Below are 25,499 nucleotides of genomic sequence, written 5' to 3' on the forward strand. Positions count from 1 at the left end.
AGTGGCAGATGTTATTAGAAGCATGAGAGAACAGAATCTGTGAAGAAACAAGAAGGCCATAGTGTGGTCGCAATAGCTCAAATTGGCTGTTTGCTAAAAAAGCATCCTGCTATTCTTCCCTCAAAGTCATTCTCTTCATTGCCCCATATTTCCAAGCAAATAAGTCTACGTGCACCAACTTCCATATTCTATGCAAATGTAAATGCTTTATCACGTGACTGCATTGCTACATCCAACTGCGAGCGTTTTAGACAATGTCCGGATACTTATTTTAGGATATATGAATGGTAGATTGTACAGTACATACTACACATTTAAAACTACAAACTATTCCAGACTTCTCCATGGAATTCTCCTTATTATCACTATTAATAATACTATTTTTATTATTATCTATAAAAAATGTATTTTCACTATTAATTGTAGGTGTTATTAAAATATTATAACTAAGAAATATCTCTATCGGAATAAGATAGGGTCTAAGTTGGCGGAACCGGTTATGAAAAGCATACCTTTAGACGAGAAGTGGGTCTATATGTAATTGGATACATAAGAATCACATCTTTATGTAAAACTCAAAGTAACGGGCTATTAATCAGTAACAAATATATTAATCAGATGTAGAATATCATTTAAAATATCCTTGATATAAAGTAAATTATTAAAGCTATTTAATTAATTAATTGCGAGGTTGCGGCCGAAGTTTTCATCTCTCAAACGTGAACGTCGAACGTCGAGAACCGCTATCTTGTATCTGCGCTCGACGTTCGACGAATTTTTCTATGCTACTTTAATGTTATTAAAATATAATACGTGTAGAAATAAAATTAAATAATAAAATATTGAATTTAGTTCTAAAAATTATAAATACGTTATAAAAGTTTCCCAAAAATTAATATTCTGTATTATATGCAAACAATGTTTTATTAATGTTTCTTTCTGACTATGGTTATTTAGACTTCAGTGGCGCGTTATCCTACGGGCAATAAGGGAAATTGCCCGTAGGATAACGCGCAAATCACTTTTAAAAGAAAATACTTCCCCGAAGAAAAATGTTTAAAGTCAATACTATACAGTACATAGGCCTGTTAATTCAAACTCGCCTGGGCCCCGTGAAGCTATAACACGCAACTGTTAGACTTTGTATATAGACAGACTCCTAACGAGTAGACTCCAATTTATGCAATAGAAGACATTAAACAGAAGTTGCCATGAAAGAAATTGCTTCCTCATTGTAAGTTCCGTTTAACATTTGTTATTTATTTTCATAGCATTGTATCCTATATAACCTTCATACGGCATAACTAAAAAAAAAAAAAAAAATACGATTAAATTCTACTTGTTTTGCTTTTGAAAACTGTACTTTTTAAAATAAATTATGGAGTATTTATCGTAAAAATCCTTCTAATTATCATTAAATTAAAAATTGTAAAATATTCATACAATTGAAATAATATTTGTGTGTGTGTGTGTAATGTATGTGCTTCTCTAATGCGCTAGTAAATATCAACAAAATTATGAAAAATTTACCAAGTTTTTGAAAAATAAAGACAAAAGTTATTTTCGAGATTTGATTTCTAAAACACGAATGAGTCCTATATCCGTTTTTTAAAATAGTTTGAGTGAATAAAAGAAAGCTTCAAGTAATTTCGTAAAAATAATGATGTTTCTAGATGTATTAATTCGAAAATTTTAGTCTATTTTCATTCATTAGATTATTTCATCGTTATAAAACCGACTGAACTAAAGCAAATAAAATTTTATTTTATAAAAAAGAAAAAAATATATTTAGATTAATTCAGATTAATTAAAATTATCTTTGATTTGTTTTAAACTTAATCTTTACTTTCTGTATAAATTGATTAATATATAATTTAAAAAGTACAATATATTATGTATTAACTTAAAAAAAATTTCCTAGCTGTTAATTTACATTGTGTAATTTTTTACCACGCGTTACACTCTCATTAAATGTGTCAGTTCAATTCGTTTAGAACTAATTATCATTAAAAAATATTCAATATTGGAGAAAAACATCTATATTTCCTATCATCATTAGAGTATGAAATACAGGCTATTTAAACTTTGACCTCATAAACTATTTGCCTATGATTAAATTTTTATTATACGCTGTTTTTTTTTTTAACCGTTATCTTTCACAAAGATTTCCTGATTTTTATTTCGTTTGTGGATTCGGAAATGCTTCACCTGTATCACGATTCAGATATTTATTTTTTAAGTCAACAAATTATATTCAACAACATGAATTTTACACACGAAATCCATTCTACGAAATGAATATTACCGGAAAACCACTCGACCGTGCTTTATATTTTATACCAAACATTGATAGAAAGCGAAGTAACAAATATTGTAAATAAAATATTTAGTATTAACAATCTTATTTTTTAGATAATGACTGTGTATAATGTATTAATTTAAAATGAGAAAGAAAAGAAGAAGGATTAAAGATCAGATTGTTAACCCGTTGACTCTGGGTTAATCGGAATTGTTGGATGTTATAGTTAAGCATTTCCGTGTATACATTACATGAAGCTTATACATATTTTGTACGGGAGAATTTTATTACTGTTATTATTTTATAGTTTATAAAAATGCAAACATATAAAAAAATTCAGTATTTTAAAATACAAAGCCGAACTTAGGCAAGGCACGGATCTGACTGATTCATATAAATTAATTTTTAAATTAAATTAATTAATAAAATTTTAAATATATAATGAAGAATGCGAATAAAGTAATATTTGCAGCTTTACAAACAGGATCAAGTAGTAAATATAACGAAATAATTGACTTTTTTGCGAGTCTAGACCATAAACTTTTCCTAGGATCCCCCAATCCCTGCCACGTGTAACATAATGGAAATAGTATAAGCTTTGTTTAAACCATATTATGAATATAATAATTAACATTTGTGCGGGAATTTATTCTATATTTTATTCCAGATATAAACTCGACAAAATAGATAATAACTAATAAAGAGCTGAAATTCGAATTATGTCTAGCTAGGGACTATATATAAATGTATGGGAAGATTAGATTTTAAACGTCGAGGAAAGTCTCTTAAAATATTTTGTTATCTATTCTTATCCGTTAAGATTTCAATAATTTATTTCCAGAAGAAAATGAGAAACCAGAGATCACTAACCCGGTGACCCTTGTTTGGGATAAAGCTAAGCTTTTTGTTATGTCATAGTTAAACATTTCCGTGTATTGTTTCTACGAAACGAAAATAACTTTCCATCTTTTGGACGATTTCCTAAATTGATCCATTCAAATATAAGTTATTTTCCAGGTTGTTACTCTCCCGACAGCCTTCCATTTCGATTAATTCGAAAGTAAAATTATATATATATATAACTTTTAATATTTTGAGAAGTAAATAAAATGAGAACGATTTAACACTTTCATTTTTATATAAATATAGAAATTTAACTAATTATACGAATATTTATATTCAATTGAAGCTTTTAAAGCAAATGACTTGAAAATTATAAGTAATTAAACTAAAAATAGATAAATATATTTTTAGAATATTCATAAAAGTAAAACAAGTTTCGATTTAATTATTCGAGATTACCAAGAAACGTCTTTAATCATAAAGCGTGCGAGTAGGCTAACTTATCATTATCTCGAGATCGTTTAAATTACTTTTAAGCATTAAAAATATTATTTCCACCATATTCGGTACAATAATAATATTCTTTAATAAAAAATTATCATCTTTATATTTTATTTCTGAAGATTTAACCGAATTTAAAGTTAAAAAAATATGTTAAAGTATCGATTTAACCTAACAATACAAGAATATAGATACATTTTATTTTTTTTAAATAGAAATCAATTTATAAATATTTCCGTTATGGAAATGTGACCGAGTGATGGTCAGAGAATATGGCAATGGTAACGTGACATAGGATAGTCGTCCCGTTTCCTACGTTATTCAAACGACTCTCGCCATCGACTGGATCGGGGATACGTCCAGTCGACCTCAATCTACCGGTAACATGCCCAACAGCACCCAGCTGTATATTGCAATTGCATTTTCCGGGTGATACAAACAACCTGCCTACACTCAACAATCGAACGAATGAATACTGAACTGTGAATATCCAATCCCCTAAGATACCATGACGCTTCTACACTTCAGGTAAGGTCATTTTAACTTCCTTTAATCTCTTAAATCTGTACAGATTTTATATATATATTTTTTACTTTTAAAATAATTAAGTATTTATTAATAAATTAAAGCTTTTCAAGTTTATTTATAATTTACTTTGAAAGGATGATAAATTATCTATTGTGTTAACGGGTAGATTTTCTCATTAAACAAGTTTAGAAAAATAAAAATTACATGAAATGATTTTGATAATTCAAATCTAGAATTTTTAAATAAGTTCACGAATATTATTAATTAGGAAATTTATTTAAAATATTGTATTTCTTTAAATTGTAAGCTTACAACATTCCTATTTTATACATGAAATTAAAAAAAAAGTGTAAATAAAAATGCCACCGAAATTTCTATTTGAAATTTAAAAGATACTTAAAAAATGTTTAATTTAAAAAATATATATTTTTTTTTTTATAGGATTATAAGATATAATTGAACGAAACATCTCGTAAGATATTAGTTATATGATTAAATGTGGAATGAGCATATCACAAAGCACGTTTTTTACGAGCAATTTCATGTGTTGCTATTAAAATTTATATGCATGTGATTCTGTAATAGGCCTAATTTCTTTCACCGATTATCACTTTAATATCAATTATTTAGGACAAGCGAATTATGTAAGAAAATTTTGCTCTAAAAAGTCTCTCTCTCGCCAAAAATTATACTCGTTCGACGATTTCGTTAATCGGCATAAAAAAAAAATGCTTCCCAGAAAAACTTTCCTGTACACTAAATTAAATATTCAGTTACGCATTTTATTATTCAATTGTATTAAGCATAATTATTTTATATAATTAAGTATTTAAAGTTTGTCTTCGTAATAGAAAAAACAATTTTTTTTTCATATTTTATTCACGTAGGGATTATATTGTTTATTCTTTCTAGTATGAAAAAATAAAATGTATAATTTCGGTGGGTTGAAGGGTATTGATAAATTACGGTGACCGAGATATGTCTATTAAATTCAACGAAGCAGTTGATATTCGAATCAGTTGAGTGAACCACTTGATTGCCTTCACCATTGATGTCAAGATTGACAGTACGCAATTCATTGATAACTTTCGAGCTTCCGCTGTTTTATAAAGGTATATTTATGCTCAGACAAAATATAACTACAAAAAAATAGAAAATACATTAATTTCATTCCTCTCTAGCTTGTTGGCTCCATTGTATGAGTATGAACAGAATTTAGACTAGTCACACGCGTACCTTTCTGGTATACAATTGTTTTGAAAGAAGTTAACTGTAAATTATAAAAATTAAATCACATTTAATCCAAGAATAACTGAATTTAAGATGCATCCTTGCAACGCTCGACGATATTTGTAGAGAAAGAGGTCATATCGGAACAATAAAAGCGAATAAGGAACTAAGGATCATTAAAAAGTGGATGATATGTCGTGAATCAGTGCACAGACGTGAAAACGTGATTCGCGATTTATAATTTGATAATGAAATGGGATGAAAATAATAGGATAGGGAAAGTATTTCCTAGTTTCTCTCAAGAAATATTCTATGATTTTAGATAAGATAACTTCGATGATGCTCCCGATTCCACCTCCCTTATAAAGTCGAATCGATGCGAATTAAAGCGTATAAATTAAATATAATATACGTTTTTTTTTAAGTTTGAAAATAACTCGATCGTTTTTGTAGGAATTTATATGCACCCGTAACATTTCTGTCTACATCCATATCCATTAAAACGTTCTTATTCTGTTTTAGAACAATTACATTGCTTCCCATATAATGTAGAAACAAAACGTTACTAACCGCATTTTTCTATAATGGATAGTTCTTAAGATGTTGCATGCCTCGATGACCCCTGTTTAAAAGTGTAATAAAATCTTTCAGATTACTTTCATGTTTTCAATAAAAATGCTAGAAATTATTTCTTCCAATAAAATCACATCCCAACAACAAATAATTAATTAAGGAGTCAAATTAGTCTCTTAATTAATGGTTTCTTATTGGGTGTAGGTGACCAAACACCATGGAGTAGCTAATTTATATATCTGATATATAAATCTATGTACAGTATATAATATTGTAATCATTAAATATTTTATTATGCAAAATGATTACCTAAAATTTATACCATACTACACTTAATTATTTATGTAATTACCTTAATTTATAGACTTACATACTTTTAAAACTTAAATATTTAATTTCATTTATTTATGGCCTTTTGTTTTCATTTCATTTCTAATATTTAAAACATCAGACACTTTTCCAATTAAAACTTTTACATCATATAACATTTTCTATTAGATTTAATTTAATTATCGTATAGCATATACCAAGAGATAAAAATACAATATAAATGAGTAAAGATATTATATATTTAAACGAACTGCTGAAGAATTCAATTATTGATATGAGAGGATGTGTTATTAACAAACTACGCAGGAAAGCCACACCCTGCCACTGTAAGATTTAAAGTGATGCTTTAGTCTACATTTTTATAAATAAATCATTAAATAATATAGATAAGAATAGACGGATTTAGACTTATAGCTCTAAATTATAACATAATAGAAGAAGAACGGCTTCTGATAACTGATGATAAATTTATAAGTATGAGGCCCTAAACTATACGCTCATAGCGTGGGATTCTATGCTATAACTTGTTTAGTTTATGGGTAAATATCTGTTAAAAAGGATAGGTTTTTATATGCTTAAGAAATTAAAACAAACTAATATAGGAGTAAGCTTAATAAAATTTAAAATAAAAATACTTTTGCAGGTATATTCAAAGCTGCATATTAATAAATTGGTGTTTCGCTATGTCTGGCGAGTTTCGATTAGACAACAGTCGTTGGAATTCGAGGCATTCTAACAAAAGTCGAACTGTGGGAATTTCTCATGAAAAGTACAACGCGCCGGAATTCAAGTTACCATTTTCACGCATTCCGATGCCTAGAATCAAAACGAATGATATGAGAAGATACGTTCAAGAAGCTGAACAAATTGTTCATCAAAGAATAGACGTTACCGAGTCTAAGATATTCAAGAATGGTAAGTATTTATAATCTTAAACTATTAAAACGTGTACTTTTATAATGTATACTGTATATGGAATTTTCATGATAATTTCAAGATTTACCGTATTTAATCGATTCTTATTATATTTGAGTTATTAGCAACTCGATAATAGTATTTTACAATACGGGATAAACTGTTATTTTTTAAAGCTAAATTTTAATTTTCATCTTCAGAAAATAAGTTTTTAGAGGTTTAATTTAAAAATATACAATTAACAAAACCGATATTATCGAAAAAGAAAATAGATTCTCTGACACTGATCGTTTGTTGAGTATTGTGTATTGTACGCAATACAGGAAAATCTATTCTTATTATTCGCATTAACGGGCACTACACTGTAGGTCAATGTTTAAGTAATTTCCTTTTCGGTGTTAAGGAGCTGTCATGTTATCATAGAATAACACCTAAATATTAATAGTACAGTTGTAATGAAATTCATTTTTATGCCAAGAATAAATCTAGATTAAATGAATAGTGTATTGTGAGTAGGAAATATTACGGAAACGATTTACAAATTTCAAGTTCGATTTTCAGAAGTAATGAAAGTCAAATTTGAAGAAATTCAGAATGAAAAGCATGTAATATTAATAGACAAAATAAAAAACAGAAAAAAATTTCTTTAGATAATAATTGTAATTGAATAAAACATTATTGTTTTATATATTACTAGACCTAAATGATATTAATCAAAATATAAAATATCAAAATTATCTTTGGAAATCTTCCCAACTTAATAAAATTATACTATTAAATTATATTGTATATCTCTCGTCCAAGATGAATATATACAAATATATTTAAATAGTAAATTATTCACATGATGAATATATTTTCTATACATATAGCCTGTGAAATCCATCATTTGTTAATAATTCGAAGAGTATTTATTAACGATAATTCGTCATCAATGAAATTAGTGAAATTAAAAATACAAAATATCTGTCGATTCTAATAAATTTATGCAAGCTGAAAACAGATATATTTTCTTGGAGTTTATTATTATAATTAAATCAATTAAAAATAATGATTATTAAATCGAGATTATTTGATTTTTCATAGGAGTTCTCCAGCTTCCAGGAACTCCAGCATGGTTTGCTGCTGCATCTGCAAAAACAAAAGTAATTGCTAAGAATTATTCTAATGTAGCTCTTTTGTCCGAAGAAACAACCAAACTCATAGTACAAAAGTAAGTAATTCGCTGATTTAAATGTTTTTATATATAAACCACAATTAAATTTCTATGCAGATACAGATTAAGTCGAGATCAGATTACACATGGCATTCCAACGATGGATATAAGAGGAACTCTGTTATATACAAAGTGTCCAATAACTGTAGATTTTCCATGTCAACCCGGAAAATATCGGTCGTATAGCGGACACTGCAACAACGTTCAAAATCCACTTTGGGGAAATGCTAATACCAGATATCTCAGATATCTTCCACCCAATTATGCTGACGGTAAATATTATAAATATAATGGTACTTATGGCAACTATAAAATATTATAACATTATTTTTTAAACAGCTATCAGTGTACCGAGACAATCAATTACGGGTGATTATCTTCCGAGTGCGAGAAAAATTAGTTTAGAAGTACATACAGAATCAGACAGATCTCATCCGCACGTTACTGCTATATTGACAATATTTGGAGAATTCGTATATCATGATATATCACATACTTCTCAAAGTGCAGGTGAATAAATAATGAATTTCTATTAATTTATTGTAATATTTAATAATATAGAGTAAAATTTCTATTTAAATGGGTATTTCGTATATTTAAGGTTATGGAGGACATAGAATAAAATGCTGCCAAGTGCAATTGGAATATTTTCATCCGGAATGCTATCCTATTCCAATTCCTGTAATTGATTCTAAAACGGGAAGTACAAAACACGAATGCATGGATTATGTCAGATCCAGTCCGGTACCAAGAACTGGGTGCACTTTAGGTCCAAGAGAACAGATCAATCAGGTTACTTCTTATTTAGATGGTTCAGTTATTTATGGTTCTTCCCAAAGAGAATCTAGATTTCTGAGAACTTTCGATAGAGGAAAATTGAGGACTCAAAAGTCATCATTAGGAAGTGAATTACTTCCACCGGAGGAAGATTATTTTGACTGTATGAATAATGAACGACAAAAATGCTTTGTATCAGGTGTGTCTACTTTTATACTTTCAAATATTCCTTTTTTTTTCCTCCCATTGAACATTTCGGTGGTTTCTTTCGCGCAGTTGCTTATCCTAAGCACCCAGAATTCTTTTATTTTAAAATTAACTGAAAAAGTTTTATTATACATAAAATTTTTATATATTGTAGGCGATGTAAGGGTAAATGAAAATGTAGGACTTATGGTAATGCATACTATTTGGATGAGAGAACACAATCGTATTGCTCATAATCTTGCTGATTTAAATCCTCATTGGAATGACGATCATTTATTCGAAGAATCGAGGAGGATTGTTGGAGCGGAAGTAAGTTAAATATTTTCTTGTTTGCAAAAGTTAAATGCAAATTTCTCAAAATGCATGCAAAGATAATCAGTCTTTAAACTAAAAGTTTTTGTTTTATAGATACAACACATCACATATAACGAATTACTTCCTTCGATTTTAGGAATTGAAACAATGAAAGAATATGATTTAGAAGTTCTTAATTCAGGCTATTATTTAGATTATGATATTAATATCGAAGCAGGAGTAGCTAATTCGGTAGCTACGGCTGTCTTACCTTTCTTGTTATCCATGATGCCATCGAAATTTGATCTTTATACAACTGAATATAAAAAAGTCGGATCTACACCTATGAGAAAGACTTATTATCAACCTACGGATATGTACAATATAAATAGAGTTACTGAATACATGTTGGGTTTAATTAGCCAGAATGCTCAAAATATGGATGAATTTGTTTCTGATGAAATGACAAATAATATATTTTTTGATTCTAAATCTGGTAAGTATTGGTCTGTATACAATTTCTCAATTATGATATTTTTAAAATATATTAATTTTTATTGTGAAATTTTTTTATTAATTAAATATATTAAAAATAACGCTTAGGTTTTGGTTTGGATATGGTTGCAATGACCATTCAACAAGGGAGAGATCACGGAATACCAGGCTACTTAGAATGGAGAAGGTTTTGCAATTTAAAACCTCACATTACCAATATGAACGATCTTCGTAGTGTTATGTCCAATAAAACTGTACTAAGACTTGCTCAAATTTACAAGTAAAACAAACAAATTCATTTAAACTGGTAGAGCAACGTGTTGGTAAGCCACAATTTAAGGATAATCGTTATTGCTATAAAACGTTAGTCACTATAATGTTGTTACATAAAACGAAGAGTGTGAAGAAATATTGTTACATATGTATTGAATACATATGAAAATAGTCACAGATCGTAACATAATAAAAAATAACTTTCAGTTACCAATAGCAACATTTGCAGTGGACGACGAGAGCAAATGCGAAATGACGACATTGAGGAAAATATTAGACAGAGCATGATTGGATAAATAAGGAATGATGATCTAAAAAAGAATTGTAACACACAGGCAATAAATAATTGGACATCAAAGAGAGGAATTGAATGGTTAGAATATATGAATAGAATGATAGATAGAAAAATAGCAAAATGGATTTATAAACGAATAAATATTGGATACAACGAAGTTTTAAGTTTATTAACTGTCAAATCTACAGTTAATAAGCTTTTAAATATTGAAGCTGGAAAGCTACAATGATGCAAGTCTTGTCAGGTATATTTATTTACAACTCTTGGGTTTCTTTTCTTATTATTTTTGGTTGGTTTTCAAAACTTTGGTGACAAAATTCACTTCGAAAATACTGTTTTTCTCATCATTTATAGTTTTCAAACTATTGATTATACCATAAAACTTTACATCTTAATACACAACTACGTGATATTCGACCTAAAAAAGCAATGTCATATTTATGATAGAAAAGAAAATATCATTCCTTGGATAAGACTTGCATTGCTATTAACTTTCGACTCTGAAATCGGAAGTTCTAACATGAAAACACACGATCATGAAGAATATTCTGAAAGATTTGTCCTATGAATATTTCCGGGTGATTAATCCATTATATTGAACACATAATCGATTAACGAATAATAATCATAGTAAAATATCACTGTCTCATAGAAACAAAAAAGTTAGAAAATAGCAAAATTCCTCGTAAATTACTTTAGGTTAGGTTTTACCTATTTAGAATGAAAAACAAGAATTATTTTACGGAATGATATGAATTAAATTATGCAGGCCTACATTTATCTTTACAAAATTTATTTTAAAGGTATAGAGAACAGAAAAACAATCAGCTATCTGATATAAATAATGATTTCTTAAAATGTGGTTTATCGCTACAACTGCTCGATAATATTATTTACTAAATATTTAAAATATTAGATATTAGTAATCTAATGCGAAATTTTCCAGCAATGTAGCTGATATAGACTTATATACTGGCGGACTCGCTGAAATTCCTTTAAGAGGAGCAATGGTTGGACCAACGTTTTCTTGTCTTCTCGGTCGCCAATTTCATGCTCTGAGAAGAGGCGATAGATTTTGGTATGAGAATGATATTCCACCATCTTCGTTCAGTAGAGGTTGTTATTTTTCAAAATAAACAAATCAATTTTCTAAATTTCATTTTTAAATAATGCGTTATTTGATTACAGAACAATTAGCTGAATTGAGGAAAGTAACATTAGCTAGAATATTATGCGATAATGGAGATACAAAACTAGGATTTATACAACCTTCGACAATGTATTTGACAGATAATTTCTTGTAAGTCACGTTTAATTAATATTATATTTCAATCTTATGATTAATAGCTTAATTTAATTGATTATTATAGGAATGCTTTTCAAACATGCAACTCTGAAGACATATCTTCTGTAGATCTAACAAAATGGAAATCTTGTGAGTAAATTTATTCCATTTATATAAATTATTAAGATTAGTAAAGATTGTTTTCGTAATTAATTCCTTATTAATTCAACAGCTTCTCCACCATTTATGGTATCAAACACATTATTAAAGACCTCTTTAGTATCTGCAGTAAGACTCATGAATGACTTAAAAGTAGCAGAATCGGAAACTTTTGCTAATCGTAAATATTTTCCGTTGATAATTTGTATTTTGACTTTATTAATAATTACAATAAAATTGATTAAAATTATGGCGGATGAATGTGTATATTTAATCATAATTTTTTAATTTTATTCCGATTTTAGGGAAATGTTTTGAATTCCTAATTAGAATTGCAAGAGCTAATTCATAGTTCTTGAAATTGTTTTAAAAAATTAAAATTAATTAAGATATTTTACTGATATCAAACTTTATTATCTGAATAACACGCGTATTTTGATATGATTATCGTGTAAATAATGAATAATTTAAATCAGGATGAAATAAATCTGATCTTTTACATTAAAGTATGCACAGAATTTTAAAAACGTTACTAATTTTAATATTTTTTCGTATTTTCTAGACATTGGAATAGCAGAAGCAAAAAGTCCTCAAGTAATGCATTGGGGATTTTTAAGACCAAAGCGCCAAGCTCGACTTATATCTAATCATTCATTGATTCTGGAACTCGCTTCTAAAGGATTTATGAAAGTTTTTAAAGATCAGTCGTAAGTGTAACTCAGAATTAATATAACAATTTTAGAAATTAACAAGATAATTTACATTTCGGATCATTTTTGCAGAATCCAAAGAGACAAAGAAGAACAACGAGGACTTTCAAACGATATTAACAAATTAGTATCAGAATTGCCCAGCATCGACGTTACCGAATTGATAGACATACCTCGTGTTTTTGAATGCGACGAACAAACTCTACCTTGCGATCACACTACAAAGTTTCGTACCATAACCGGATGGTGCAATAATCTCAGACATCCCGAATTTGGAAAGAGTACGAAGATATTTCGTCGATTGTTGCCACCATTGTACGATGACGGTATAAGGATAAATTTGTTCCTGATTAATAAACTATTATTTATTTTAATGTATGTATATAATATGTAACGTTGTGAATTATTATAGGTATTAGCTCACCACGAACACGAGGGAAATCAGGTTCGTTTCTACCTTCTCCTCGATATATCTCTACTAATGTTCACTACGATATCAGCGCACCGCATCTTCGTTATTCATTAATGTTAATGCAATGGGGACAGTTTTTAGATCATGACTTGACTTTCACTCCAATGAATGAAGGTAATTTTACTCTTAATATATATTATAATAAGTAAAAAGATGCATAATTTAGTAAGCGAATGCATTATATCGTATTTTTATAGGTCATCCACCAGATGACCGCACGGGTATTCACCGTGTACAATCTGGAACCTCATGATTATTCATGAGGGTAGCGTATCATGAGGGCTACCCTGTGCTCATAAGAATCGGAGTATTTCTGGATCGGATATTATGTCTCATTCCTCACTAAAAATTGACTCGCAATAGTGTTGTGAGTCAAATTTGTCCATAAGGGGAAAAATTGAGGCCGGCCATATAAACTATATTACATTGACACATCGCGACGAAATAATCCAAATCCAACCTGTTATAGACCTACTATTGTACAGAATAATTTTATTTTCTTCTCTATTTACTAATATGAAAATGAGCATTTGACATCTATTAACAAAAACGGTTAAATTAATCTCTGCTTCAATTAAAGTTATCAAAATACAGCAGAAGTTCTTTGATCCGGCATCAACGGCATCAGAGGAGTCCGAATTATCGGACGTTCTTGTAGTTTTGCAAAACTCCATAAGTCATATGCGATCTGAACGTCGTAGTTATTGCTATACGTTTTATATCAGTGCATCTCTATATACTGCAATACAGTGGTACCTCGTATAACGGACGCTGCGAACAACGGACTTTCCGGCATAATCGGTGACTGCTCCATGGGTGCGTTCTTTAATAGCGGTCGCTCTGCGTCTCCGCTACTACGGGAGTGCGCTGCTGTTTGTAGGCATTTAGGAACGACGGTGAAAGAAAGAAAGATGGCGGCGCCCGCACTATCGATAGTATCGTGATGGAGGAATCTATAATTCTAAACTATGAGCTTTAAAAGGTAAAAGAAGGGTCCCAATTTAACCATAAAATGGATTATTTGTTGAAAGAGCCTCGAAAAAAATTTCGTAAAGACACTTACATCACCGCGTGCGTTAACTCGCGCTTTCACAATTTCTAAATTCTCATTCATAAAACCACATAATGGACCCGGAAACGAAACTATCTTAGCCATGGAGGACGCAATGTTGCTTTCCACCGTAAACTACTGCTACAAGCGGCCGTTTTTGCCGTTCGACCACCGGAATTTAGGAACGCGTTCCGCAAGAATTTTTTAACGGATGTCGCTCGCGCAGAGTTACGCGGATGAATAAAAGAACGCACCCCATGTTCTTTTTTTATGATACAGTACGGTTATTTTATGCTGCGGAACGAATTAGATGTTTTAACATGTATTTCTATGGGAAAATGCGTTTCGTATAACGGACGTTTCACTTAACGGACGTGCACCTGGAACGGATTAAGTACGTTATACGAGGTACCACTGTATATGGTTTGTTTTCTCACACTTTTTATCAGTATGAAAACGACATAGCGCATGCTGCGTTAAGATTAATTGAAAAATCTACAAGAACGTTAATGAACACATTTGCACAAAATCAATATTCACGATGATTCATGTGCATATAATTTTTTCTCAGAGATGTACTATGTAAATGATTTACAAAAGCTAAATATGCTTCGGGGATGAAAAATCTGTTTTGGCATGCGCTGTCGTCGCAATGGATTGTGGGAAAGGAAAAATATTCAGAACGTTCCGAATTACCGAACATTCCAAATCATCGAGTACCGGATTAATGAACTACTACTGTACAGGTATATAAATTTCTATGCATTCCGATATTTTCACTACTACATCTATTTATATGATGATCAAAATACCAGATTATATATCCACTTGAAGCAAAAAATATCAAAGTTATCGATTAAGGAACAAGTATATTATATTATAATATTTCAATTACGAAATTATTTTAAATATATTTTTAAAGTATTTTAACTCTGATGAACATTTGTAAAAATATTATTGCAAAAAATGGGCTAAACTGAATTTAATATATAGTTTCTATCTCGTTGAAATATATAATGCATATATAAATATCCTGAAATAATAACTTTCATTATAGAAAATTACACAATTTCTCTTCTTAAAATCTCCACAAAGAAACAAAAATAAGAATTAAATTAAAATTTCACAGTAATGTACAGTTAATTTTTCCTTATTCTCATATAATTTAAGATGAACTAAATTAAATAAAAATTATGTAATTAGATTAACATTTTATTTATTGTTTCAATGAATACAATAGAAATACAAAAGTTTTTCTTAATATGAATAGGTATAGGTGGAGTAGTACTTAATTGCAAGGATTGCAATTCCTCCAAAAAAGTGCATCCCGAATGTTGGCCAATTCCAGTACCAAAAAAGGATCCATATTATCCTGCTGTGGACAACAAAACGGGCGAACCAACATGTATATCCTTTGCAAGATCATTATCTGGACAACTTACCTTAGGTAAATTATTATTTAAATCACTGATGAGCAAGTTTTTCTGTACACGTACCGCAAGTAACAACATATTTTATAACCGTCAGTAGACTAGATACTAAAATAATATTACTATTTTGCATATCAACAACATATATCAATATACAGTTTATTCGCATCTTTTCACTTGTCAAGTTTAGTTGAATGTTCTTCACGAATATCTGCTTAATTAGAGTTGCAAAATGGCACTAAGGAAAAAACAAGAAAGTAAAATTACGTTGCCAAAATCCCGGGGCCAGTATGTTAGGAACTCGCGGAGCGCGGGTTGCAAATGATTTTATTAATGATTAATAGGAGATATACTACTTCTTATGGAAGTCCAATTAATAGTTGATTAACGTTAAAGAATTAAATGAAATTAAAGTAAAGTAGTAAAATTCGTTTGAAAACAAGGAGTGGAAAGATAATTAAATCAGATTTATTTTGCATAATTTTAAACTTACAAAATGTTTTGAAGAAATTGATAAATTTGGAATCAATTACGATTCCAAATTTATAAATTTAGAATAGGAGGCAAAAATATACAAAAAGTAATCAATATTTTAACTTAAATTTGCTTAATGAATTTTTTTAGTAGAAAATTATTTTTATCTTCTGTACAAAGATGAAAAGAACTTAACTTCATTGCAAAATGAAATTTTAGGTCTAAAGAAATAAAAATATTAATATCACTTGTAGCTTACTGGAAATAGGGTGAAAAATCTGAGAAACACAACTTAAGGTAATAAGTTGCAATTAATTGCTATTTGCATGTATTCTCCAAGAAGCTTATCATAATTAGTACAAGTATACTGTATATGTAATTAACGCTATTGATGCAAGCAAATAGAGAATGATGTTAAATTGAACGTGCATGTTAATCTGAGGCAATCTGTGAAAACAAATATTCCGCAATTTGCCCTGTAAGCATCAGCATTAGCAGCAGCAGCAGTAGTATTCTATCTATTGCAATTTTAATTTAATTGTTTTTATTTTGCAGCAGTCCAATTAGTCATAATTTAATTTGATTCAATTTAACTATAATGAATATTTGAATAATCCAATTGAAAGATTTTTCCCCTGTTTTTGACATATTTTTTTTTACTACACTTTACAAGTAACAAATAATATATTTTGTGTCTGTAAAGCTAAAATTATAGGAGAATATTTTGTTGAATCATCTTGTAATGTCCTATATATACTTGTACGAGTAAGTAATAAATTGAATAATACTCCATTTACTATTATTTACTACTATTACTGCATAGAATCATACCGCGCAGTAAATAAAACTAAATAAATATGGGTTTATTTATAAAAATCATAATGATATCCAACGTTATAGGCAGAAGAGAGCAAATGAATCAAGTCACCTCTTTTTTGGATGCATCTAATATTTATGGATCTGAAATTTGCGAAGCCAAAATGTTAAGATCGTTTATTGAAGGTCGACTCAACGTGACTCGCCACCCTAAAGGAAAGAAAGATTTCCTTCCTCAAACGGCGACTCACCCGGAATGCAGATCTCCTTCCGGAGTGTGTTTCGAAGGAGGTAAGTGAAGATAATAAATGTAGATATTTTGAATAATTAAAAACATTTTCTCAGTTAAATTTTGCAAAATTAGGCGATTTAAGAGCGAGCGAACAGCCAGCATTAACATCGATGCATACAATATTTTTGAGAGAACATAACAGGATAGTAAAGGCATTAGCAAGAGTGAATATTCATTGGGATGATGAACAATTATATCAAAATGGTACGAATTTTATAAATATTATATACATGATAAAAATATTTGAAAATTACAAATAAATAAATAAAAAAATTCTATAGGAAGACGGATTCTATCGGCAGTATTACAACACATCACATACAATGAGTTTTTACCAAGACTTTTAGGTAGAAAAGCTGTCAAAAAATATGATTTAGAATTAATAAATGATGGTTATTATGACGGTTACGATCCCGAATGTGATGCAACAATTCACAACGAATTTTCATCAGCTGCATTTCGACTGGGTCATACCTTATTAAGACCAATGTTTGAAAGAGTAGAGAAAGGCTACTTAACCATGACAAGTCCGATCCGTTTGCGCTCTGCATTTTTCAATCCAGATATATTATATGAAGGTTTGAAACTATAATGCATTTATATAAATTAGTAGTAAAAATATACTAATTTAATATTGTTACAGATGACACTATAGATAATATTCTGAGAGGTTTATTAACATCAAGTATCGAAACGTTCGATAACGCTATCACAGAAGAAGTAACTAATCATTTGTTTGAAGATAACAAAGTTCCATTTTCCGGAATGGATTTAGCATCCTTAAATCTTCAACGTGGTAGAGACCACGGGGTTCCACCTTACGTACATTACAGGCGTATCTGCAATATGTCCGCAGTCGGAAACTTTGATGATCTGGTGGATAATATTCCCATTCATATAATAAATAGATTGAAGCATGTTTATGAGTAAGTGAATATCTTAAAGGAATATTTATCGAGAGTTGAAAAATTAAAAATCTAAAAACTTTCATAGGAATGTAGAAGATATAGATCTCTTTACTGGTGGTTTAGTAGAAACTCCTTTACACGGCGGTTTAGTTGGACCAACTTTAGGTTGCATTATTGGTTTACAATTTCATCGTTTAAGAAAATGCGATAGATTCTGGTATGAAACATCCAACTCCCTAGTGAGATTTACTGAAGGTAATCAATTTTTTTATAATCATTAATTACAAACTGTTACCACAATTAAAACATTTACAGTAAAACCTCTTCAAATGACCACCCATTTAGATGATCAGTTTTCATAGAACAGAATTTTTATTCCATAGGATTTAATGTTCTTAGTCTCTCCTTAAGCCGAACGCAGTTTTATCCGGATGGAATAATAAAATCAAAATCATGGGCACGTATCTATACAATATACATACAATGTTGAGTATTTTGCACTGTTACATTAGGTGCAAAAGTTCTATCAATCCTTTTTTCTAACTTCAATGTCTTTATTTTCTCCTCTTTAATCCTATCGTGGAGAAGATAAACAATTTTGTGTTAACATCCTCAACAACAAGTTAGCCTACAAGAATACAGGTATCCCTTGCTTAACACGGAATTTGATTATCGCGCGAAATTAATTGCGGTAACCCCTTTATATACGCGGCAGTAGTTTTAATTTACGCGGCATTACCAGCCGTCTTTACTTAACATAGATACCGTATTTTAGTTAACTCGATTTTGATATACGTGATAGAATAGAGGGATTCCTTGATTAACGCGGTTAATCAAGGAATTCCTGTAATATAGCAAGAATAATCTTTCCTATCTTTTCATTAAAAGGAATAAGTAAAATGATAATTGACGACGACAGATTTGGGTGGTTTTTGGACTCCGGCCTGAAAGAAGGATTTGTTTTGGCCAAATAAAAAAGAAATATTATGAAAAGAAGTTAAAACAATGGAAGCAAAAGTCTATTTCAGATTATTTTCAAGTACGAGTATTTAAGACTGTATGCAGTATATTTTCATGTACAGTACACTGAATTATATGCGATGTATTAACAAATAATTCTTGCAGTATAGTTTTTAATTAATACGTAGCACTTTAAATAACCTTTTCTGTACTCACACAATAGCTTGTGTACTGTTACACTAAAGTAGAATACTAGAATGTACTGTACTCTATATTCATTATATTTTCGTCAACTCCTTTAACAAGACAATCTCTTGAAATGATCAGTTTTCCTAAGTTTTGGAGATGACCATCTTAAAGAGGTTTTACTGTATTTGTAAGTTTAATGTTAAAAATTATTATTATGAGTTGAAAATATTGAATTTCTATATATAGATTACGGTGTTTAACCTCTGATAAGGTAACTTAATGTAAAATAAAGACGTTTAAAAGGTAAACTGTGGATTTATTAGGGAAATATTATTATTTCTCTTGACTGAAAATGGAAGCCTAACAAAAGGCACAAAATAGAGACTTACTTAGCGAAACGATGTTATTTAAATATGAAATAATCAAAAATTTGTTAAATAAATTTCAGAACAATTAACAGAAATACGAAAAGTAAGATTATCGAAGATTGTATGCGAAAATTCAGATAATATAGACCTCGTACAAAGAAATGCTTTGGATCTATATGATAATTTCCTGTAAGTATCCTTGTTAAATTGATAAATAACTTTTACCATAAACGAAAAGTCGCAATTCACATTCGTTTATGAATTTTTAAACATGTTTATATAGTAAAGCTATGAAATGTTTACTATATCTTCCGATCACCCTATAGATGTATAAATTAAAAATTAAAAAGACTAGAAAAAAATTTTAAATATAAAATACGAACTCTAATTAGACTATGTATTGTACATTAGCAATCCCCGAATACCGTGCGAAATGCTTCCATCGATTGATCTTTCAAAATGGAAAGAAAGTGTTTCGTGTGATGTAGGAAATGTGGAAATTGAAATTGGAAAAGCTGGAAGAGTGTCGCCGTGCATTATGTGTACTTGTAGCAAAGAAGGTGTAAGTAAAACAATAAAGACTAAATACTGTATTATAATATATGATAATATTCTTTTAAAATATCTTAAAACTGAATTATTTTTGCTTACAGCCATTATGCCAATCATTAAAAGTGACGAACTGTTACAAGTTAGCAAGTACCTATTCTAAAGAAGCAATTCTAGCAGACAACGTGTGCAAAGTACAATGTACTTATGCCTTTCGAGCATTTCCTCACATAAATGTATCCGGTGTCTTGGGTTTCAGCGAGAATAATGACGAAGAATCATAACAATTTCATTATTAATCTTAGTCGTAAAGAAATATTCTGAAAAACTATTAACAGAAAAATTCATAAAAAACGAAACAAGAGTAAGGATTTTATACTCAAATACATTATCGCCCACTAATGCTTTTATACGAATTAAATTTGTGAGATCATAAGTAAAATCCAGAAACTTCATGTAAATAAAAATCATAAATTCCATAAAATAAAAATGTATTTGTCTTTTTCTTTATTTTTAAGGATTTATGTTTTTGTTGGAAATTTTTCATTTTACTCTCTTCTTTACATTCAGGGTCATTGACTCGGGACCGAACACTTGGAATGTCTGTACGTAAAATGAAAAGACGAGCATGAAATACGAACAGAACAATTCTTTATTTCATGAAGAAGCAGTCGATCAAGGTACGCTAAAGCGTACCTTCATCGACTGCTTCGTTACACGTTATTCAAATGTGGCTGTGGAATCACGAGGCATTGAACAGTCCCGAGCGAATCACCCTATAGAATACTTCCAATAAAAGATTAATAGCAAGAGTTTTTGTTTACATAGAATATTGAAGTCTTTCTTAGTATTCATTTAGAGAATTGTCAAATTTCTGGTAATCTGTTAAATATCGGAGAGATGACATCGTGTCGAATGTTTCATTGTAGTATAAAACATCGGAATTCCAATCTGGTGATTGATGATTTACATCAAATTCGTTCCTACTGGGCAAAACTAAGGCCACCTTATGGTAAAGTGTTTCACGGAATAAATTTAAATTCTGTTACAAGTTATTATTAAGTTTATTTTATTTATCACATGCTTATGAGGAGATCTAATTAGTGTATGTTAAATATCGTTCAATATCGACACTAAAAATAATTTTCAAACAAGAAAAGTAGATTTGAGAGCTTTTCCTTGTAACAATGTTCAGTACGATATTTTAAATCATGCCTATTTAATTTCCCTAAAGTGCATATATTTATGAATTCACGTATTAGATTTTCATATTCGGTGTAAATTTAAATTTTTCTTTGAATAAACAACATTTTATTTAATTGTTTTTAATATATTGAGATCAGTTGCATATACCAATATATTTCAATGAAATATTAATTATATTATCATCTCGGATAAGGTTATATTATCAAATATTTCGAAAGATTAAATAAAAACGTCTGAATGATTTGTGAATGTAGACAACGTATAACTAATAGTTTTTTTTACATTAGAATATTAACTAATTTTTAATTTTTAAATATAATTTTATATTTTAAAAATCAAAGTGTTACATAATCTTACATCAATACAAAAATCAAAAAATGTTACATTAAAAAAATTTGATTATAAAATGAAAAAATTATTATTATTATAAATATAATAAAAGTGTTAAATAAAACATAAAAACAATAATTAAAAAAGACATGTAACATTGAATTATTTAAAAATAATATAAATTTATACTCAAATAAATTGTCGTTATTCTTTCATTTTTCTTCACATATGAGATTTATGATTTCTAAAATAAAATTTAAAAATATGCATTTAATTAATTTTGAAATTAATAAAAATAAATAAATTTTATAAGAATAAAAATTACACATTAAAATTTGCTAAATTAGAATATTCTTTTTAAGAGAGTAAACAAAATGTGTGTGATTTTATAGCGGTTTGTTCGAACTGACAAAGAGAGGACATGACGTGGTCGTCACTGATTTCAGTAAATATTGTGTATGGATAAGCCTTGGTATAAACTTTTATCGAGAAAAAGGAAAAAAAAAACGCTTATGAAACGTTTTCGGAATTGTTGTGTGTTAAAAATAAATTATTTTATAGTTTATTATTTTATCATTCTTGTGTTATAATTTTAATTTACGTTTATTGTCTGCTTGTTTTATTAGCTTTGAAAATGGAATATACTTACGATGTAACCAATAAGAAACCATAATAAGTAGAAGTGACATCGAAAGATGATTGTTCATCGTCAGATATAACAATTCAATACGATATTCGGAAATTAGTAATAATTAATAAGTCTTTGCGTTTATTTAATTGTTTAAAATGTCAAGTTGTTCATAATATTCTTACATTCCTAAATAAAAAAACGCTTTAAATTTACTTTTAACATAGAAAATTTGCATTTTTTAATAGAAAATAAATAGCTAATGCACAAATCCTTGTAATTTATAATTATTTTATATAAAATTGCATTGATTTAAAAAAACATTCACTAGTAGATATGCGAACTAACTGGATCTAGCAATTATCAGTCAGATATGGTGCTGCCAAGATACAGAGTCCTCGTTGAAAGGTTCCACAAAACATACTCTTGGGAGTTTTTAAACGTCGATTTCTTTTAAAACGTTTGAATAGCGCGCTTTCTCCCTTTGCTCAATAAAGATTCTACACAAATATATTACTGAAATCTGTGATGACCACTTCGTGGCTTCCTTTTGTGAGTGTACAAAGATGTGCTCCTCATTTCTGAAAAATTGAAAACGAAAACTAAAATTAATTTCTGTTTCTGACTACCGTTTTACTTGGAATGGAACAAGAAAGAGCGTTGCGCAAACACCCAAAATTTGGCTATAGACAAATTTTGGGTACGTGTGAACAATAATTTGGTAACAGTAAAAAAAAAAGGTGTAAACAATTCTCAAAGAAAAACATTTTTGTTTAAAATAACCAGCGCGTACGAAGCGCAATTTTGAAGCAAAGGGATTACTGAGTTAATTCATGCTTCTTTGTGTCCTTATTATGTACAATTTATTATATAAATGTCTACTAGGACATATCGTATTATTAGGACTTATTGTACTGGTGTTCGGTTTCTGCAAATTGAGAAAAACTTATTCAGAAAAAAAAAAAACAATCTTTATTGTTCACCTGGTATTTCACCTGTAGGCTATATATTATGTTTGTGTTTCGGACCTTAAGGTCTTTCCTCAGCAGGTTTACATCAACACGGTATTAAAAAAAGATTTATAATATTACAACGATATTCTAAGAAATTTTTTCCCGACAATAATATCTACAATAAAAATGACTTAGTTTTTCTATGGTTAATTACATCGAGACTTATATAAATCAACAGAAAAATTGTCATCATATTTAAACAATTAAACCTGTATGAATTTAAAAATTACAATATTTCAAATAACCACCTATACAACCAACCCATACCGGGTTAGAAGCTTGATGCCGCTATTAAAGCAATCGAGGTAGACAAATCAAGAATATTAGACGGCAAAAGTAGTACTTCAACGCATCTCGGAAACGAACGACAAATATTGGAAGCTTCAAGTGAGAAAACACATATCATCTGTCTTCTCTTAAATGCATTAATTAAACACGATTCCATCCACATCAATTGAATCAAAGAGGGCATTCTCGGTAGCAAGACTTTTCATTAATAAAATAAGAACCAAATTGAGTGACCATCTTTGCTTTCTAAAATCTTAATACCAAATATTATTGTAAATTTTTATATTATGTTTTATTTAAAAAATCAAAATTCTCTTCTAGGTTAGAAGTTTGACCTAAGTTCATTTTTTTTTCTGTAAATTTTCAACTCAGTTCAAAGGCATTTTGTTGTTGTTGTAAGCAGTTTCCAACTAACTTTAATAATTTTTTCTATTTGTGAAAATTTCTACGTTATTCAAAGGTAATTTTTAATACATATTTTACACAGCATTATTATTATTATTATTTTGAAGGATGCAGGAGGTATTAAATTACTTAAAAAATGGAAAATAATTATATCATTCGATTTTAAGATTTATTTTATATCTTAAAAATAATTATATCCTTTTTTCCGAAATTCCGGGACGAGCAAAGGACCGGGAAATGAGAAACCCTAGTCAGGATAATCAAAACAACTTTCAAACGGTAATCCAAGATTATTCAACAACTTCTCAATAGTAGTGGGTAACGTGGGTTCCCACGATGCCGTTTTACTAGATGATTTATCTGAATTTTTAATTTCCTCCTCTACGAAAAACCATTATTTTCGTTTTTTCTAAATTAACTATTAAATGATTGTTGTGACAGTATTCTTGAAGCATATTTAATCTCTCCTGAAAAGCCATAGCTGAATTTGTCATTAAAAGAACATTAGAAGACAATTTATATTTGCATATAAATCTTACTTTTATAAGAAAAATAAAACCAGGTTTCGACCATAGAAACAACGTCATAAGTTTGCAGAATATCAACAAATTCTGGGGTTAATGTTACCTTAGGTAGCCAAGATGGCGGCTCGTCTCTAATTCCAGCAAGGAAACAGTGGGACGCACGTTCTAACTTAACCTGACCTATTCTAACAATTTGGTTGCTAATAATTATGGTAATTTATTAGAATAGGTTAGGTTAGGTTAGAACGTGCGTCCCACTATTTCCTTGCTATAATTAGAGACGAGCCGCCATCTTGGCTACCTAAGGTAACATTAACCAATTTCTTGATCTTTTAGAGTCATACTAAATGTTCCCTGACAGTTTCAAGAAAAAGTTCTCACTGAAGAACTCCTTTCTGAGTGTTATTTCTGTCTAAAAAACACACACACACCTATCTTCTGCAGCTCATTAGTGTCCAAGTTATAAGTAAATTTTTCTAGGTCAATTATCAAACGATCGGCTCTTAAGTAGGCAGTTTTATTCAGAGATTTTGTCTTCTTAAAATGATGCAAAAGTTTAAGTCTTATCCTAGATCTAAAAGTCAAATCGTCAAAAACTTTAACTCTAGAATAAATTCGAATCTCTTGAATTTGTTTTAAGTTTTTAAATACCAATCTTTTATCATT

General features: G+C 29.3%; 1 protein-coding gene across 1 annotated transcript; it reads left to right on the plus strand.

Moving 5' to 3' along the window:
- The first annotated feature begins 3,980 nt into the window (after positions 1–3,980).
- On the plus strand, positions 3,981–20,923 carry LOC136989740 (uncharacterized). Its single transcript, XM_067287991.1, has 25 exons — positions 3,981–4,171; positions 6,948–7,219; positions 8,306–8,432; positions 8,493–8,707; positions 8,775–8,945; positions 9,037–9,411; positions 9,574–9,728; positions 9,828–10,209; positions 10,317–10,488; positions 11,723–11,892; positions 11,965–12,076; positions 12,147–12,211; positions 12,294–12,401; positions 12,783–12,927; positions 13,003–13,256; positions 13,343–13,516; positions 15,724–15,900; positions 17,258–17,464; positions 17,538–17,669; positions 17,747–18,043; positions 18,109–18,391; positions 18,459–18,628; positions 19,971–20,079; positions 20,302–20,452; positions 20,544–20,923. The coding sequence occupies exons 1-25, from the start codon at positions 4,152–4,154 to the stop codon at positions 20,721–20,723; spliced, it is 4,623 nt and encodes a 1,540-aa protein (XP_067144092.1). The 5' UTR covers positions 3,981–4,151; the 3' UTR covers positions 20,724–20,923.
- The last annotated feature ends 4,576 nt before the right edge of the window (positions 20,924–25,499 follow it).

Source organism: Centruroides vittatus, unplaced genomic scaffold (assembly GCF_030686945.1).
Source record: "Centruroides vittatus isolate TY-2023 unplaced genomic scaffold, ASM3068694v2 scaffold_752, whole genome shotgun sequence".
Classification (NCBI taxonomy): domain Eukaryota; kingdom Metazoa; phylum Arthropoda; class Arachnida; order Scorpiones; family Buthidae; genus Centruroides; species Centruroides vittatus.